Below are 20,443 nucleotides of genomic sequence, written 5' to 3' on the forward strand. Positions count from 1 at the left end.
AGTAAACCTGTGGGTTTCAATGTTTCAATGAAAAAAGGCACAAATTTGAGAATGATAAATATTGCAGTTGGACGGAAATTAAATGAAAGTAGATTCGTCAGTTATTTCAAAAGTATTCTCAACCGGATTCATTTAGGAAAACATCAGAAGATAATTTTTATGGAGAATTTTATGGACTGCAAAAAGAGATCATGTGATATTTCCCTGTAAACCTAATGGTTTCAGAGATATCACCCAAAAATTCGATGTCTACTTCAATCAGTATTTATTTGATTATTTTTATAATTTGAAAAGGAATTTCTTTGACTGTTCTCTTCCTCTCCTGTTTTTGATCATTTTAAACAATTATATTTAGGATCTATTCTTTTTGTTTTGCAGGTTGCAACGAGACCTTGGAGTCCGGATCAAGGGAAGACACGAGAGATGACAAAGCTGTGCAACCACAAGAGGAAACTTTTGTTGCCATCAGCAGCGGCTAGTCCGGTTGCATCTTGTACATCAGTTGTATCTTCCACTATTTTACCTGCACCGGGACCACCAATTCATGCTAGTGCTGATTCACCAACTTCAACTGACAAGTTGAAGAAAGGTAATTAAATTATAAATTTATTCATCCCTTATTTGGTTTGCGGCTATTGTTAACCTCTAATGTCACCCGGAGAAATGGTTTAATGCAATTAAATAACCTTTATTTCACCGCAAACTTTATGTTTATTTACGTTTTTATGCACATGAGATGAATAGTCCTTTAGGTGCAAATAAATGTTTCCTCGTTTTAAATAACGATTTTGTTAGTCACAAATGAAATCATTATTCAGACACCGAGAAGGACGAATTAATTAACATGTAATAATGCCTTATTCCATGGAATTGGAACATTTTCATTGAAATGAGTAGCTGAGTTTATTAATATCCGAAGAATAATATTGTTGAAACAGAGCAGTTACGATTTGATTCAAAGGTGTCATTTCTCTGGGTGTACCTCGCCTCGAGATATTTTCCAAAAAATGATGTGTCTAGAAGTCAAATTTTTTCATCTTGTTTTACCATCTCACTGTCAAATTCACGTCAGATTTTAAAAAATGTACAATTATACTGTTAAAATTTGGCTGAGATTTTCGGAAAAAGACTTTAAATTCGATTTACGGGGAGAAGGACAATAGAATTTCAAGTTTCTCTGAAAATTCAAGTGAAGTCCCAATTTTTTAGTGACAGGAAGACGGAAGTTCAATTTGTGACAATGAATTTTCAGGGGATTCCCTTCCAAATTCTTGGGATTCCAGGAATTTTCACCAATTTTCCTGGAATAAATAAACTGAAATTTTCAGTTCCCACGGATTTTTCCATGAAATTATGAATTTTCAATCACAAAATTCTTTGAAATTTCGGTGAAAAATTTTTAACAGTGCATCTCTACACTGAGAAAAAAAAACATTTTTTTGAGAAGCACCTTCTTACTTGTATCAAGAAATTCATAGCTCGAGAATAGACAAGAAGAAAATACCTTACACTGAGAAAAGAAGCCGTTCGTTAAGAGATTTTGTACTTGTCCGAAAGGTGAGTCGCAATTTGTTCACAAGAAAGCAAATTCTCGAACCTAGTCAAGTGGTTTTTGCATTAAAATATTTTGAATTTGAGACTTAAAAACCGTTGGATAAATTGATTCAACTAGACTTAATTTGAGAAATCCCTTTCTTCTCATAAACAAATTATCCTTGCCTTTGGTGCAGCTTCAAAATCTCTTGATGAAAATTTTTTCATTCTCAATGTCAGATATTTTCTTCTTCAATTTTCGAGCCATGAATTTCTTGATACAAGTGAAGACGAACTTGTCAAAAAACTTTTTTTCTCGGTGTCCATTCCCTGAGACTTTGTTTTGGTTTTCAAGACAATCAAAAACCGTGCAGAGAAAGATAATTGCATACGTACCACAAACTTCACGTTTTGTCGAACCCATCACGCCCCAAACTCCAAAACTTATTCGGTCCCCGCAGTTTAAGAAACTTCAATTCCACCCATCATCAAATGTATCTTCGACAGTCGCTGGACACGAATCCATTCCTCTACAAACTAACCCAGATCGTTCCGTATAATCATCCAGACATTTATCCCCCATCGGTTGGGAGCATGTGCCAACTTTTATTGGAGGAAGACCAAAAGTTTCACTCCAACGGATGTCGCACCGTTTTCCCAACCCCCTGTCTCCCTCCACCTCTCCCAGTAATCAGTAGAAAAAGTTGTGTGAAAAACGGAGAACAAGACCCAGAGTGGTTGGAGCATTAACGAAGAGTCAGATCGTCGGAGCTTAATCGCAGTGGTAGTGGTCTGAATAGTGCGGTAGTTCACAGCAGCTTTTCATGCCCTCTCTCTCTATCCTACGTCTCCCCCTCCTCCTCCCCCTCCCCCACTCCCTCTGGAGTTCCGCTTCCGACCGCTGCAACCACCCAATCGCCAATGGCATTAAACCGGAATGATATATAACCCGAGTCAGGGTATTAACGGTATCCACTGCTTTTTCATTCATCCCCTCCGTCCCCCCTCCGTCACTATTAGAAACAAAAAAAATTCGAAAGTTTTCCATGAGAAAAGGAAAACACAAACTAAAAACCCATTACCAAATTCCCATTTTTACTCGCCATATTTTTCACTAGTTTTGTTCTTTCAGTTTTCCTTTTTCTTATTTATGATCTGAAGTAGTTCGAGAGTTTACCGACTGTTTTGACGTTATTTAAAGCATAAGGGGTGGGTGAGAGTAAATTCAATGAAAAACAACATCTCTCTCTGATACGTGGTAATGTAAGGAATAAAAGTCTAGAGACAAAAAATGAAAAGGGAAAGTAAAATTGAGGGGAGAAAAACCCTTGTTACTTATACTCCAGCTTTTTTCTTCCTGCAAAGTCAAACACGTGTGTATTACGAAGGGGGCGGGGGGAGGGGAGTTCGTATTTTCACCTTTTAGTTAAGGAGCTTTAGAGCAAAGAGAAGCCTCTTGGGATTTTTTTTCGCTCTTTCTTCAAACTCACAACATTCATTTGGGATATAAAGGGGGAATGTCGAGTGGAAAAAATGTGTAATGTATTCAAACAATTTTTAACTCAAGTTCGTCATGTTTTCGACGGTAAATTCCACTTTGTGAATGGGGAAGGGTCTTTTGCTCTTTCTTTCATTGAATCTTCTGAAAATTGCATTTGAAGTCATTTTCATAATGCTTTCAATTTCTCTCTGAATTTGATACTTCAAGGATATCCAAGTACTTTGGTTATTTTTTCGCCAGTGAAGTGCTTTTCTACTTTTGTAGTCGAACTTCAGAGCTTTCATGTGAGCCCCATTTGACCCTGAGTTTCTGGATATTTTACAATGATTTTATTGTTTAAAACTTTGCAGGTTCACACTGAAATCTCAATATTGAATAGTTAGACAACATTTTGAAAATCGGAAAAAAATTAGAAAGTTGACTTTTAGGAAGATTGACGCAAATCTGCGAGATCGTGAATAATTTCGAAGTCAACAAATACCCCGATACAGATCGTATAGGCAAACCAGAGTCCACTGAACACTGTTAAAAATTGTTGTCTGAAATTTCCGGTACACTTTTTGGAAATTTTTGGCGAATTTAATTACCACTGAAATTTCAAGGAATTTCGTCATTGAAAATCCAGAATTTCGTGGAAAAAACAAAAAAAACTGTACACTTCAGTTTCATTCTTCCCTGAAAATGAATAGAAAACCAGAAAATTCCGGTAAATACATTCTTGAATTTTCAGGACAGTGACACTGAATGCGATTGTGGGGGAAAAAAATATGAAATTTCAGATTTTCCTGAAAATTGAATGTAATTTGGCACTGAATATTTATATCATTAGCTGTGTGACTTAATTTTTACAGATTTTTCAGTAAATTTATTTAATATAAAAAAATAGAGAACAACAAACTTAATCTTGGCAATATTGTCCATCGTTTTCTATGACCTTGCGTCATCTCTCAGGAAACATTCGAATGCCGTCACGAAAGAAACTTGCAGGCTTCGAGGCGATAAAGTCATCGACGAATTTACGCACATCGTCCAGCGTTTTAAACTGTGTATCCACTAAGGCGTGCGGCATGGACCGGAACAAGTGATAGTTGGATGGGGCCAAGTCTGGTAAATATGCCACGTGCGGGAGAACTTCCCATCCCAAGTTTAAGAGGGTCTTCTGAGTCGCGGGAGCAACGTAAGGTCGGGCATTGTCATGCAACAGTATGACTTTCCTGCTTCCTTGCCCAGTAAATGGCCTTTTCCGATCAAGTTCTTCGCTCAGTTTATTCAGTTGTCGGCTGTAGCGTTCCGCAGTCACCGTCTGACCTGTTTCCAGGAGTTCGTAATAAAGCCCTTCATGTCCCACCAGATACACAGGAGAATCTTCTTTAAGTGGATGTTCTGTTTCGGCGTCGATGTACTGGATTATCCGGGATTTACCCACGACTTTTTACGTTTGGGATTCTCGTAAAAAATATACTTTTCATCACCCGTCACAATTCTCCACAAGAAGTTCTTTTTCTGTTGCCGGGCAAGCAGTGAAAGGCACGTATTCATACGTTGACCTAGGTTGTGTTCGGTCAACACATGTGGAACCCACCTTCCAAGTTTTTGGATTTTTCCCATTTTACACAAACGCTTAGAAATAGCTGTTCGGGTGACTCCTAACTGAGCTGGAAACTCTTGTTGCATTTGCGTTGAGTCTTCATTCAGTAGAGCTTACAATTCCACATCTGTAAACTTTCGAGGCTGTCCAGGACGCGGCTGGTCACTCAGATCGAAATCACCACTTCTAAAACGTTTGTACCAATAATTACACGTTTCATAAGATACAATGTCGGCACCAAGAACACTACACATTGATTCCCGTGCTTCAGAAGCATTTTTTTCTTATTGGAATTCGTATAAAATGCAGTGCCGAATGTGCTGTTTATTAGTTGCCATCGTAAACTCCGCTATTCTGAAAGGTTATGTAACTTACATAGACTTGTCGTTCCGTGTTCTGAAACCTTTTGTCCGCTCCTTTCAAAACCAGAAAAGACGAATATATTTCTATTTTAAATATAATTTTAAGCTCGAAGAAAAAATCTGAAAAAATTAAGTCACACACCTAATAGATTGGAAATTCAAATAAATTAAGGAATTCTCGTCTTTATGCTGCTTAAAATTGTGGAATTTTACTGAATTTTCAGTGAAACCGGAAATTTCATGNAAAACGTTTGTACCAATAATTACACGTTTCATAAGATACAATGTCGGCACCAAGAACACTACACATTGATTCCCGTGCTTCAGAAGCATTTTTTTCTTATTGGAATTCGTATAAAATGCAGTGCCGAATGTGCTGTTTATTAGTTGCCATCGTAAACTCCGCTATTCTGAAAGGTTATGTAACTTACATAGACTTGTCGTTCCGTGTTCTGAAACCTTTTGTCCGCTCCTTTCAAAACCAGAAAAGACGAATATATTTCTATTTTAAATATAATTTTAAGCTCGAAGAAAAAATCTGAAAAAATTAAGTCACACACCTAATAGATTGGAAATTCAAATAAATTAAGGAATTCTCGTCTTTATGCTGCTTAAAATTGTGGAATTTTACTGAATTTTCAGTGAAACCGGAAATTTCATGATTTTTTCCCCTAAATCGCATTCAGTGTCACTGTTCTGAAAATTAGTAGTCAATTGTCCATGAAATTTTATTTTTTTCTAACAGTGAATACTAATAGCGCGATAGTTTATTAGTGGTTAAAGCATAGGAATAGTAGTCGTAGGGTCCCCAGCATCGGCAAAAATCATAGGGTATTTTCAGCGGTAATTACGGTAGGAATTCATTAAGAGAGGCGATCTACAGAAAAACATGAGTTATCTTGTTTTGGATTAATTATCATTAATAATTATTAGTGATTCTGATGGACAGTTCATCTGATTTGAATGCGTTCGTCTTGATCAAATCCAGAAGCGTTATGTCTGATCAGGGGTTGATCCAATGATCATATTACTTTCTATTGGAAATGGGAAACTGAATTAAGTAAAACGTAGTGAATTCAAATCTAATTTCTGTTCATTGCTAAAATCGCACGAGGAAGAAACGTCTATACAAAACCGGATTGTAATAATAGATACTAAGAATTGCTGCGAGAAATGATAATTTTCATGGAATGGCCATTATGCCCCACTATTATGTTTTAGATTATAAATTACATTCCATAAATTCCAGTGAAATCACATTACACACTGATAAAAAAAGTTACTTTTGCCAATGAATTTTTTTCTTGGGAGAAGAATTCATTTTTTTAGGAGCGTATTTCTCCAGCCTAGTCATTGCCATGTGGTTCATGTCCATCTCTACATATTACAATTATGTTGAATTATGAGATGATGATGCTACGTATGACCTTCAATGAATACCCTTCATTATTTCTGATTTTTTTCAAATTTGAAATTTTCTTGTGTAAAATAACTTGGAATAATTCTGAATATTAATTGTCAATGGAGATCATTCAAGATCATATGTAGTATGATCATTCAATAATTAAATATAATTATAATATTTGGAGACGGACGTGGACCACCTGAGAATGACTGGCCTGGAGAAATACGCCCCTAAAAAAATTAATTCTTATTCCAAAGAAATAATGCCTCGGCAAAAGTAATTTGTTTTCTCAGTTCATCATTAGATGTCACTTTTATGCCATTTTTTAGACTCACATTGTTTCATGTCTCAAAAAGTTCAGAAACTATTTTGTAAAAAAAATTCACTGAGTGAATTATCTCTTAATTTTATACAGTTTTTCACTTTGAAATCCTTATTCATCGCTCCTCCACACAATAATTTCCTATCACGCGGTAACGAAGAAAAATAAGACGCAGGAGTGAGAGAAAATCCGAGAAAGACAGTGAACAAAGAGGGAATGGATAAAAAAGTTCAGGGGAGGGGGGATATTAAATTTCCGGGCGAGCGGTATTAAACTTTCATCGCGTCATAACGTTATTACGGTCGAAGAGTAGAGGGCAGAGAGAAGGAAAAGATCGTAAGAAGTGAAGGAAACAGTGGAATGGGAGGGGGAAGTGGGTGGATGTGAAGCCAACCCGAGAGTCGACACTCTCATACCCCGAACTTTCCTCGCCAAGAAGTCTTCTCAAATGCAGAACCCGGAATTTCTCAAACCTCCCCCATCTCCACCCCTCTTCCAACACTTTCTTAGCTAGAAGTCATTCTGTATCCTCTCCCCCCATTCGTACTCTCCCCTCCCCTTCCCCTCCGCCCCTCTCTCTCTCTCTGTCTTCCTCGCGCTATCCTCTTCATCTCTCTCATTATATTAACGCTCCCTCCTTCCGTTCTCTCTCATCTTCCGGTTGACTTCTTACTACTCGTTCCACCAGTATAACCTCGTTTCAGACGATTCCGCATCGCGACCTTTCTTAGTCGCTTCTGATAACTGCAGATTGAATAGCCACCCACGTCTGGGATAATGGATACTTCGATCAACGGAAATCCAATTGGTTATTTTTTTTTGTATCTCACTCGCTTTCTTACCCATCTGCTTCTTCCTCTCCACAGTAATTGAGTATGTTCTGTTGAATGGAATTCAGTGGTCGGAAATTACTCATCATTTTTCTATTTGTTTTCTTTTCCATATAAGGGGAAAAGTTATTTGGTGGAAAGCTTTCGATGTCTCTTGGATTTTCAATAATCAACATTTTCACTGATTATTTTTTCAATGTTTCTCGTATTTTGGGAAGTTCTAAAAGAATTCGAAGTCACACATTAGCAATTTGTTGAAAACTGGAGAAAAATCGTATTGCAATTCAGTTCGAAATTAAAGATGGAAATACAGTCGGAAAATTATTCTTAGAACGTGATGTGAAGAATCTAAGTTTTTGCAATTTTCAAGTCCATATGACAATAAAAATTATTGAAATTTGTGTAAAATGCAGCCAACTAGTTCTAAATTTTTAATCTATTGTACTAAGAAAACTTCTAGACAAATTTATGTGCTAGCACCATAAACGAGTCACAACATGCACACTTGGAAAAATTATTGTTCAGCAACGGAGGAATTATTGGGGGCATCATAATTTTTCTGGTTCTGCGCGAGAATTTTTCTGATGCAACACCATAATTTTTCTGAGTGTGCGGGTTGTGACATGTTTATCGCGAATTTTTCTAGAAAATTTTTCTCTGCGTGAAAATTTAATTAAATCTGATGTTCATTTTCACAACGAGTAGGCGAATTAAAGCTGGTATTGAAATATATATGATTGTCTAACATGAAAGATTCAATTTTATTGGACTTCCAAAATGACCAGGAAATTTCACGAATGACTTGATCTTGAGGATATCCAAGTATCTTTTACCGTTTTTGTACAGATCTCACTATAGATTCAACCATTTTCAATCATCATATTTGTTAATTAAATTTCGTGAGAAAAATTTGAAACGATCATGAATATTCTGCGTCATTCAAATTACATTTTCCACAGAATTATTATTTTTTAAATATTCATTGTTTATAAATAACTAATTGAAATCGTTGAAAGTTTCGGAAACCTTAATTTTGAACGCATGGCATCGCTTGCTGGTAAAATTCTGAACATCAATAAATGTGTTACGATTCTGAACAAATGATTTTTACGGTGGAAAATTGACTGTTTATACATTATTTTTAAAAAATGTTCGTAATTTTTAAAAATTGTAATTTCTCAATTATTACGTCAATCTTTCTCCAAAAGTAAACTTTCTAATTTTTTAATATCTAATATCGGGATTCAAATTCAGACTTGCAAAGTTTAGATAATAAAATCATTGTAAAATGTCCGGAAACATAAGTAGAAAAGCATTTCACTGGAGAGAAAATAGTCAAAGCACTTGGATAGCCTTAAACAGAATTCAAATTTACAACATCGCAAATTTTATCAATTACCGTTCAAAATTTCCGACAACCTCCTTTCAAAAACTGCCTAAACCCTAAATTCCACCGACAATTTTATCACATGTTGAAACTCAATGCAACGTCAATTAGTCACTGTGTTTTTCTTCTAAATACAAAAATAATGAGAATCATTTCATACATTCGTACAATTGAATTACTCTTAACGAAGTTTCTAACTAAACTCCAGGACATAATGACAATTACAAAATTATTTAATAACACAGATGTATTTCTACTCTAATTACACTTTGAAAGTCCGAAGTGAGATTACTTGGATGCATTAATTAGTGTTTCAATTCGCGTATTCGCAGATTCGATTAAACCCTCTAAGGTTGAACCCATCCCCCTTCTCTCTCTGTCTCACTCTGAAACAGTTTAAAGTGCATAGTGTGTAAGCCCATTCGACTCTGTAGTACACTCGAGTTGCCCCAACAATGTTGTAACTACCTTACGCCATCCTCTGAATTGCTTTAATTTTCTCCAAGCCGGACCTCTCCACCCCCTCCCGCGCCCCCTGTCTCCTCTATCTCTCTCTTACCAACTGTATTTTACTCCACGGGGAAAGGTTATTTCGCTTTATTGCTAAATACCAGTAATTACCTTAAGCGGCGTTAATTCAATCGAAAAGTCCATGTGGAAGGATTGTATTGGATTACCCTCGTTGAAATCGCCATTAACGTTCTCGTACTCAATTCTATTAAAATTTTTAACTAAGCGCGAGTGCAATCCGCCGTTGAATAATTTAATTAACTCGAATTTTTGCGCTAAACGAATATCCTCATTTTCCAAACGAGTTTATTTTTCCTCGTTGCGTTGAGAGACAAATAAACTGCAGTGGGGAGTGAACATGTTTGATTCGAGGAAACATTCCAGTAGCAGAGGGGTAACGCGTAATGAGTTAATTCGACATTTTAGCTGATTGAGTGGAAAAATGGCACAACGAGATGAGATCTTGATTTACCTTCAATGGAGTTTTCAGGAAATCGCTTATGTCCGCGAATCTGTGACGATGGAAAATTTTTATAACGAACGAGTTTTTAATTATTTATCATATAATACAGCTGCACGATGCACCGAGTGTCAGAGGAGCTATACCCCAATTGATTATATAAAATACTTGAATAATTAATAATTATCAAGTATATTTTATTCTTGATTCGAGTGTATATAAAATATACTTGATTCAAGTAGATTTTATATTCAAGTCAGGTTTTTTTTTCCGTGATATAAAATTCGAGAAATATTATGGACAGAGAATAAATAAAAAATTGTTCGGGATAAAAAGTGTTAAAAGCTTTTTACACTGAGAAAAAAAATTACTTTTGCCAAGGAATCATTTTCTTGGGAGAAGAATTAATTTTTTTAGGAGCGTATTTCTCCAGGCCAGTCATTCTCAGGTGGTCCACTCCATCTCCAAATATTACAGTTGGGTTGAATTATGAGATGATTATGCTACACCCAGAAAAATGGTTCTTTTGAATCAAATAAAAATCTTTATTTGAAATTTTGTACTCATTTCAAGAATATTTTTTTTACAAATGAATAAACTTGTTTACTTGTTTAAAGAAAAAGCATTTAATTATATTAAATGAACAATTTATTTATTTTGAATACAATTTTTATTAAATTTGAAAAATAATTTTATTTATTTCAAATAAATAATTTTTTTATTTTAAGAAAATCACATTATTTTGTGAAAGAATTTCGAAAGTGTGTTTCAACAATATTCGTGGGTTATGTAGAAAAAGGTTGTATGAATCGAATTCAGGAAACGTGAAATCTGGAAGATTTGAGCTTTCTAGAATCGTTCTGATCTAATTCAGTAGGGAAACGGTAAACTGGGTTAAGTCGATTTAGACTTTTGGCCAATTTTTGGTGAATATCTCGGAATCTAAGAGAGATAGCAAAGTTTTCCTCATGACCTTTTTTATAACACTCAATTGGCTCTACAAAAAAGGTCATGACAAAAATTGTTCTATCTCTTTTAGATTCCGAGATATTCGTCAAAAATTGGTCAATAGTCAAAACCGACTTAACCCGGTTTTTTCTTTCATCATCATTTCCCTGCTAGTGAAACCATGTAACAGAAATTTCTCCCCCTCCCTCTCCCCGTAAATGTCTTACGTGATGTATGTACAACCCCTAATAATTGTTGCATGTTTTTCGCTCAATATTTTTCGAGTTGATTACCATCTCAAAGGATAATAAATTATTACTAGCAAATAAATATTTATTGAGTTTAAAGAAAAAATTACCTTTCAAAATTTCCCATTCAAATAAAGAAATTTTCCTAATATGAGAAAATTGTTTATTTGGTATAAACAAAGAATGCATTGATAATAAAAAAAACATTTATTTAATATAAACAAAACTTCGAATAGAACTTTTCATCTAATTAAAAAAAAAAATTATTTGGCCCTATTTAAATAAACTTTATTTGATTCAAATAAATCATTTTTCTAGGTGCACAATATACTATACAATATATTTTGAACTTTGCTGATTTCTATAAATTTCCAATGATGAATGTTCTTTAAATTTTAGTGGAAAGGTCACTTAATGTACACATCCAGAAATTGTATAAAAAATGTCATGAAAAATGTTGAACAGTGATTAAAGATGACGTAAAAAAGCCTCGTCCCTCATGTTCCAGCACTCCGCCAAATTATTCCTGAAGCCAAAAGAATCAGAAATTACCAGAGATTATCCGTCCAAACAAATGCCCCCCCGACGATTGAACTGAGTCGATTAGCTCTGCACCCCAAGACCCCAAGAAGCTTCAACTTTCCGCCTCTTTTATCCTTTCCTCGTATTTTCATCATTCCGATCGTTAAAACAACGACAGAAAAAAAAACTTTCCGGAGAGATTTATCAGGGGCCGTTACAACTTTTTAATTACACCCACCCTTCTCCCTTCCTCCTCTCAAACACTCTCTCCCCATATCCCCGCATGTGCAACGTTTATCGATCCCTCACAATATCGTCGGTGGGTTTGTTAAAAAAAACCATAAATACGCACACACGCTTCTCACTTTTAACGTCAGCTTTGTTTCGTGTTACGCTCGACAGGGCGACAGTGTTTATGGTGTTTTATGGTCTCGTTTCAACTTTGCCACTGCGCTATGTCTCCCCCCACTCTTCCGTCACTGGAGGGATTGGAGGAGTGAACTCTCTACTCCACCGCTTCGATTCCAATTTTCCAACGATATAAAAACCAGTCCAACCACGTACAACGATATGGATTTTGAAAAAGAAAAAAAAACAAGTACAAAAAAAAGGAAAAAGGGGGATTGTGACACCGGGGAAATGCGCATGGGTTTGTATTTTTTTCCCTCCATTCTCCACTCCGGTGCTTTTAACCCCTTCGTGTATGGGTCTCTTCAACTCTCCACGAGTACCACCGGACTAAAATAAAAGCATACGGCTATGGAAAGCGGTTTATGTGCTTTTTATGGCTACAGTTGGCACACCAACCGCTGTGAAAGCTGTGGTGAAGCAAATTCTGGCATTTGAGGATTTGAAACAAAGGTTTTTTTTCCATAAAAAAAAACTTCGACAACTCCCCCCTATGTTATCCTACAAAAATCTCTTTTATGTTCCCCATCAAAACATTTTCCTTAATTAAGTTTCCCCGAAACCCCTTCCAATTCAAATTCAATCACTCGGGATGAACTCTTTCAATAAACCGTAATAAAAAAAATCCCCTCATGCTAGATTAATCATTATTGAATTCACCATCGGCTTCAATCAGAATTGATATTATCCCCGGATAAAAGAATGTCAGCATCTTATCATTCCTTTTTATCCTCATTCGAGGGCGAATGAATCCATGAAGAAAGCTCGGTGCCCTCGTTATCGGATCTCCTTTGTCGATTGTCCGTTTATTCTCGCTCGCTCTATTCTATATCCTCCTTCAAACTGGAGGTAAAAAAGAGTAAAAAAGCTCAAGCCGCCGGAGTATACTCAAGTTTCAACGCTGGGATAGCCTCTGGGGTTTGGGATTTTACGGGGGTGGGAGGGCACTTCTAGTCAGAAAAGCCGTTGCACTTTTCCTTCCTACCCTCCCTTCACTCTTCCATCTCTCTCCCCGTTTCCTCTCCTCGTTTCATCCCTCTCTCACCCTCTGTGCTCCTTCGCAAAAAAATCCCACTGTCCCATTCTGCTTCTCTGCGCACGACTTCCCAGTTTGAAGAGAGGAGACCAATCAGCCAGCTCGTGTCTTCTTATCGCACCCAAGCGATCAATAAGTCCCGGGAGGTAGAGAAGGAATTCCACTGAAACACTAGTGAGTGCCAGCGCGTCACTCTCAGTTTGTGGTGGTAGGAACGGGTGAGAGGGATGGCAATGAGTATTGAGGTGGGGAGGGGGGGGGTAAAATAGGATTGGGTGGGTTTAATGGAAAAGCTCAGTTGGAAAACGGCTCTTCGCAGCAACGAACAAACGCTGATAAAGGTTAATTTTGTACGAGAATATGAGAACTATTGAGGCTTATGAAGTGGTTTGGGTTTAGGAGGATGAAATTGAGGGACGGAAGGAAACGGGGGTGGGGGTGGGGTTATTCCAATGCCCTTTCTTTGTCCGGTTTTGATTCCTGCGCCGCGGTTTCCTGCGCCTCTCTCCCCCTACCAATTCCCCGTTTTTTTTTCAACGTGCGTCTGCGCAATTGGAGATTTCAATTGACATGAAACTCCACTTGTTCGGGATGTAACGGGAATTTTTATTCACTCGGGTGTTCATCAATTTTCCGGGCTTTTTGGCCCGGCGGCGAAGGGGAAATGTTGGGTGAAAGCTGTTGTTTTTCGAGAGGAATGAATTACCGTTGGTTAATGGAGGATTGTTGATTTAGGTTATCATGCATCATTCATGAGTGATCAATTCTCCTGGAGATTTATGATGATTAATGATGCTTCAACACCTCGTCTAATGCCACTGATCCGATCGATTAGACAGAGTTAGAGAGTAGAGTTAAATAGTAAATTATCAATATTAATACCAACACCTGGATAATTGCGTTACGGTTGACTAGTCGTATACCAGAAACACGATGATAAGGGTTAATTTGGTTGGGCAACGAGAGTGGCGTTCAATCTTTATATTAAGTGGAGTCTACAACGGCATAACACAGTGTAGAAGGGGTTTTCAACCGGTGGGGATTAACGCGGTGGGGAGGGGGTTTTTGAGGGATGGTGGTGGGTTATAGCAAGATCGTTCACTCCTAGGGGATGGACGATACTCGGACGTAAAACCACCACCACGGTGTACCTCTACTTTGTTCTGATTCCACTTCTAAGTGCGCGCGCCTTCATGATACCCATATTACAAGCGCCTGCGCTCTTGTACTTGACTTCGTTCAGTCTCAACGACTGTATCATCAGGTTAACACCTGTCTCTAACATACTCATGATACTGATTATTGATATTGATATCAATCTGTCACTGTTGGATTGCGATTAATCTCATCAACGATTACACCAATCATCCGTAATTAACCGATTTATTGCTGAATAATCTGAGCATTGTAGTTGTGTCTAAATATTTGTTGTTTTCTTAGCAACGAGTGAATTCAAATTGTGGGGGATAATGCAGTGATACAGTTCCTTAAATATTGTGGATAAGGAATCCATCATTTCAGAGTACATACACGGTTAAACGGAGGAGTTTCATCATTACTTTTTGGATTAACAGGACTTGAAATGTCACTGGGATTTTTTTTCCGACGGATAAACCGCGCTGTGCATCAGCTGCAAATTGACCCACCCCCTCCCCCCCACACCGCGATATTCAACCGGAAATCTTCATCCCCGCAGAGTCATTTTACCACCCTCGGGGGTTATCGCGGTGAATTGCGTTAGTAGAAAGGCGAGGACGTGCGCCGTTGGAACGAGATTCATTACGTTCACCGAGGCCCCTCTTCACGGCTTATCATCCCTTCTCACGGAAGAATAATTATCGCTGGTGGTAGGCATGCGGATAAGAGACTCACTCGTGTTACCCTTTTCTAATTGAGCACGATACCCACTTTATTCGCCAATAATTGCTGATTACTCTCTCAATATATTGAAACAATTAACTCTTTCGTCCGTTTCATTTGTCATCAATTGAAGATTGAACACTACATCGTATTGTAAATCATGTCTGAATATCACCTGATAATTTCCCTAATTGTTTTGTCACCCAATTACGGTATTGTCGAAATTTCCAGTGTATTGGAGGTTTAATTAATCTCAAGGGATTGTTTGAGCGCCGGTGACAAAAGGGTTGCTCCTACCAATAGAGGGTATTCGAAACGTGATTTTCCTCTGTACTACCACAACTGTTCTACGAACTACGCTTGCGAGTCCTCCTTCCCTCACTCGCCTTGGAATTTCGATTATTCTCGAGTTTATGTGTAAACTAAATTACATTGAAGGATTCTCAGGCATTCATGAATACTGATGAGAATGCTATTTCCAGCGGATCATTATGTTCCTTGAGACTCCCTCAGCGCGAACAATCCATCTCTTGGATTGTCAATCATCGTTTGATTAATCGAAGGAAAGCCATTAATTTCACTTTTTTATTTTTCCAGATGGCCTGAGTAAGAAGAAGAAAAGAAAGTTGAATAGTGTGGGAAATATCTACTCGGGTGTATCAGTGTCACAACTTCTTGCACAGAGAGAACGAGCAATTGCAGTGGCGGGCTCAACGGGGGTTCAGAGTTTACCATCGAACAACGGATCACAGGTATGTTCTAATGAAAAAAGTTATCTGCATCAATTAAAAGACGCATTACTCCGCGTCATCCCCAGACGAATAGGGGGTAAAAAACAATTGATAAATCAATCTTTTTAGGTGTGGCCAATAACTGCTCTGCCGATTCAGCAGAATAGCCAGCAGATAGGCCATCAATCATTGAGCTCCCCCTCGAATCTCGACGTGAATGGTTGTGTAGTGAGGAATAACCAACAGAGACTGAATCAACACAATATGACAAGTATGCTGATGGGTAATCCGTTGATAATGAATCAGCAGGGTACAAATTTTAATAACATGAGTCAACAACAGCAGCAAATGATACTGCAACAGCAGCAACAGCAAGCGCAGCAACAGCAGTTGATGCAGCAACACATATCGCAGTATCAGCAGCAAAACCAGGGGCAATCGATTCACAATCAGCAGATGCAACAGATGCAGATTCTGCACGAACAGCAGCAGCAACAGCAGCAACAACAGCAGGAGCAGCATCATCAGAACGTTATATCGAATCAGTTGAATCATCAACAGAATTCTCATTACGTTAATCAGATGAACGATCAGTCTGTGCACACGTTGCAGCAGCAGCAGCACATGAATCAACAACAGATTCATCTGCAGCAGATGCAGAAGCACAATGTTCAACAGCATCAACACAATTCCCAGGACGCTAGTCAGCAACAAATTACGAATTACAATAATCATCATGGGAATGAGAATTTTGTTCATCACATGCAAAATCCGAATTCGGGACAGGGTCCATTGCACCCCCAGATGCATCAGTTCCATCAGCACTCCATGCAACATCAGCAGAATCAGAATCAACACATGATGCAAAATCAAACGCATGACCAGTTTCATATGCAGCTTCAGCATCAGCAACAACAGTACAATAACTCGGGTATGAACCATCATGTGGATATTGTACAGCCGAATGGATCGATAATGCCGGGTATGAATTCAACGGAATCTCAAATTAGGCATAATCGAACACCTAGTATCGGTGAGGAGGACATCAATACCAAGCAAATGTCTCAGCAGATATCTCAGCAGCAGTTGCTAATGCATAATCACGGAATGCAGAGACATCACGTGCAGAATGGAAATTTGCAGAATATAAATCACGATAATATGCAGAGAATGTATAGTCAGCACCAGGTGCAGTTCCAGAGAAGTTGTGATCAGTCGAAGGGTGCGAATATGGAGATCAAGGGACATCAGCAGTACATGCTGGTGAGTCAAGCTGGGAGAAGTCCGACGAGTGGAAATATTATTGAAGTTCAGTCCCCTATGGGAGCTACTGTACCTTCTGGACAGCCTAATAATGTCCATTTCAACCAACGAGCCCAAATGTGGCAGCAAAACCGTACCATCCAGCCTTCTCACCAATCACCCCCAGTATCAGTCCAGAACATCACGTGCAACACCATGGATCGAGTACCTCCTCTTCATCATCACATTCCTCCAACTCCAACTTGGCCGGATGAAGTGGCCAGGAAGAAGGCGAAGCCCAGTAAATCCATGGCCAAAAAACAGAGACATCACATAGCAGAAATTAGAAGCAACAACGTCGAACAATCTAGCCCTAGTCCGAGGGATGACTTTGACAAATCCCAATCGAATAATCAGATTGGCTCAACAGTCAGTAATTCGCCAAGCTTCCTGGAGGATCCCAGTGGTTACCTAGCTCAACAGACTGCTCTGCTAAACAGCACGATATCCAGGCAAACTGGAGTCAGCAGTTCGCAGATGATGATGAGCACTCCAAAACTCGTGCAGACTAACCACCCAACGAATCCCTCAAGTTATCTTCCACAACAGAAGCCTTCCTCAGCAACGAGTCCCACCAGTTCGTCAATAAACTCAGTGAAGAATCACGCGACATCACCTGTGGTCGTCCACAGCAGTATGACTCCAACGTCAGTTGGTAGCAATACCAATGACTCCGACAACAATTCATGCCAGGGCTGTGTGACCAGTGGTGATACTCAGTACGTGCAGGACCAGTATAAACAGCAGATGCATCGTCAGTACCTGCTGCACACGGATCAAGACCCAGTGACGTCGTCTACCTTCAATGAAAGATTCTCGATGAACCAGCAAATGGACTCGAGACCGATCCAAGGTGGAACCATCAGCACAAGTCACGGATCACCAATCGGCACAAATAGTCCAGCGAACTCTGACACTCCTTCCTCGTCAGCATCCGGGATCTCCCAGCCTGCAACACCTCAAAGTCTCATTTCATCACAACCATCGACCCCTCACAGTTACTCTCAACCCCCAACCCCCCATTCAAATCAAGTTCCTCCGCAATCATTGACACCAGTCAGCCAACAACCATCCCAGTCTTCAGTCAATCAAAATCAAGAACAACCGCTCTCCATAACTTCAGCATCGAGTACTTTATCGCCGAGTACGTCTCCCCAAAGGACGATCCCCTCCGAAAATCCTTCACCCCCATTGTCAAAAAAGTCTGCAGCACGACAACAAACACCCGAGGGCTATCAACCCCACCCTCACACCATTGCCTCTGTGCGTTTGCCAATGATCCCCTTCAGTAATTCCACGGTAATCACAACAATGGCCAGTGGTCACACATTCAGCTCCAACACAATAACCTCGGTATTAGCTGGCAAAGCTAATACAGCGACTGTATCGATCAATACGCCCTCGGGCATTCCCAATTCCGCGATTCCGAATATTCTGTCAACTAAACCTCAGCATCAGTCTGCAACACCAGCGAGCATCGTCACGTCAGCCATTGTGCATCCAACGAATTCAACTCCAATCAGTCACGGTCAGACGCACAGTACAATTATTTCCAAGTCTCCACTGGAAATGGTGCAGAGTGTTGTTAGTAGTATTCAAGTACCTCAGGCGAGTGCAAGCTCAACCGTGCCACATCATCAGACTCATCAAACCCAGCATCATCATCACCAACAGCAGCAGCAGCATCAACAACAGCAACAACAACAACAACATCAGCAGCAACAACAGCAACAGCAGCAGCAACAACATCAGCAACAACAACAACAACAACATCAGCAGCAACAACAACACCAGCAACAACAACAACAGTCGAATGTCCAAGTTCACAATGTATTAACGTCAACAGGAATGTTGAAGCACTCAGCTGCGTCAACCCTCCCCCCAGGTCACATCTTAGTATCCAGCGGTGGTCAACTGATAATGGCAAGTACTGGCACAGGAATTAGTGGAGTCATGGCTCCACCCCCTCCCAAGATAATCTCAAACGCCAGTTCAATGCCTCCATTGTCAGTCTCACCAATGGTAACCAGTGTTACTGGGGCTGTCAGCCAAGTAATACCCGCTGTTGGTGTAGCGCAACAGGTGATTGGTCAACCCACTGTTCTCGTCAATACTATTCAAACGCCTGTGCTCATTCAGCCAAGTGTTATGACTATGGATGGAATTGGACAGAACGTTCAAATACCTCATTTAACAGTTGCCACTGGCAACGTCCTCCAGAATGCACAATCAATTATCGAGGCGAATCAGGATGTGACTAGGACAGTTAGTACTAATAGCATTGTGAATAGACAGCCGGCGCTGCTATCACCGGAGACGGGGATGAGCAAGAAGAAGGTCTACAAGAAACGAAAGAGTAATACACAGACAGTGGCTTCTATGCTGCATATTGCCTCGTCCCAACAGAACACGGGGATGCTGATGCAGTCTCAATCGAACTTTGCTCAGCAGAACTTCCAGACGCAGAGTATTGGGGGGCCAATGCTCCAGGCGTTGACGATAGTACCTGGGAAGGGTGGGGCACCTGCACAACTTGTGATGAATGGACAGGCTGGGGCCACATCGCAGTTCAACACCCAACAAATCATCACCAATCCACAACCAACGCAGCAGATTAACCTCTTGCAACCGGTTAATTTGCTGAATGGCGCAACTGGGATGGTCCAGAACTTTCCGACTATCCAGCAGTTCATTGTGCCAGGCTTGGGGAGCATGGTGATGTCTGCTGATGGAACTGCGACTTTGCTGCAGGACACTGGCAACCTCGGGATGCAGCTCCAGATTCAGAATGTCAATGGTCAGAACGTTTTGACGCCGGTGCAGAGCCATTCCAACATCTTCAGTCCCAGCCAGAGTATCCTCGCAGCTGGACCTGCAGGAATGGTCATCAGAGCGCCTCAAGCGGGGGGTGGCAAGATCATTCAGCAGCACAGTCCAGGCGCGCAGTTCCTCTCTCCAAACAGTGGACAGTTTCTCGTCAATGGAACGACTTCTTTTGGGAATCAGTTGAGTCCGATTGTTGCTAATGTCAGCCCCAATCAGCAGGTGACCTTCAATACATCTCAAGTGAGGCCGACTAATATTCAGGGTCAACAGGAGTTCATTCAGATGAATGGACAGACCCTCATGGTCCCCTGCGCCACTGCACAGAATTTAGCTGTCTCGTCGGCGTCAAACCAGCAGAATACGACATTTGTTCAACAGAATACCACGATTGTACAACAGCAGACGACCATGGTCTCGAATAATCAGATTCCAGATTTTCAGACAGTCGCAACGAGCAATGGAAATGTCGATCCGTCTCTGAGTCTCGATCACAATCAGTCGTACATTCTGAGCGCTGGAATGATCCAGGGAAAGTCACCAACGTCACCAAAGAGCACTATTAGTTCACCGTCGTCAGAACAGAGTATCGATCAACAAACGCAACAACAGTTCGTATTAAATAGTACTTCGGGTGGTGGGAATAGTGGGAATGTTAAAAAAATAC

General features: G+C 39.7%; 1 protein-coding gene across 2 annotated transcripts in view; it reads left to right on the forward strand.

Moving 5' to 3' along the window:
* The window catches only part of LOC107037602 (AF4/FMR2 family member 4), a 346,232-nt gene that overhangs the window by 307,820 nt on the left and 17,969 nt on the right, over positions 1-20,443 (forward strand). For both annotated transcript variants that reach the window (XM_015256232.1, XM_015256233.2), the window contains exons 3-5: positions 379-589; positions 15,518-15,672; positions 15,781-20,387. In XM_015256232.1, the coding sequence (XP_015111718.1) occupies positions 379-589; positions 15,518-15,672; positions 15,781-20,387 (4,973 nt within the window). The remainder of the gene's footprint in view (positions 1-378; positions 590-15,517; positions 15,673-15,780; positions 20,388-20,443) is intronic.

The sequence above is a fragment of the Diachasma alloeum genome, unplaced genomic scaffold, assembly GCF_001412515.2.
Source record: "Diachasma alloeum isolate Michigan unplaced genomic scaffold, Dall2.0 Dall_scaffold_00256, whole genome shotgun sequence".
Lineage (NCBI taxonomy): Eukaryota > Metazoa > Arthropoda > Insecta > Hymenoptera > Braconidae > Diachasma > Diachasma alloeum.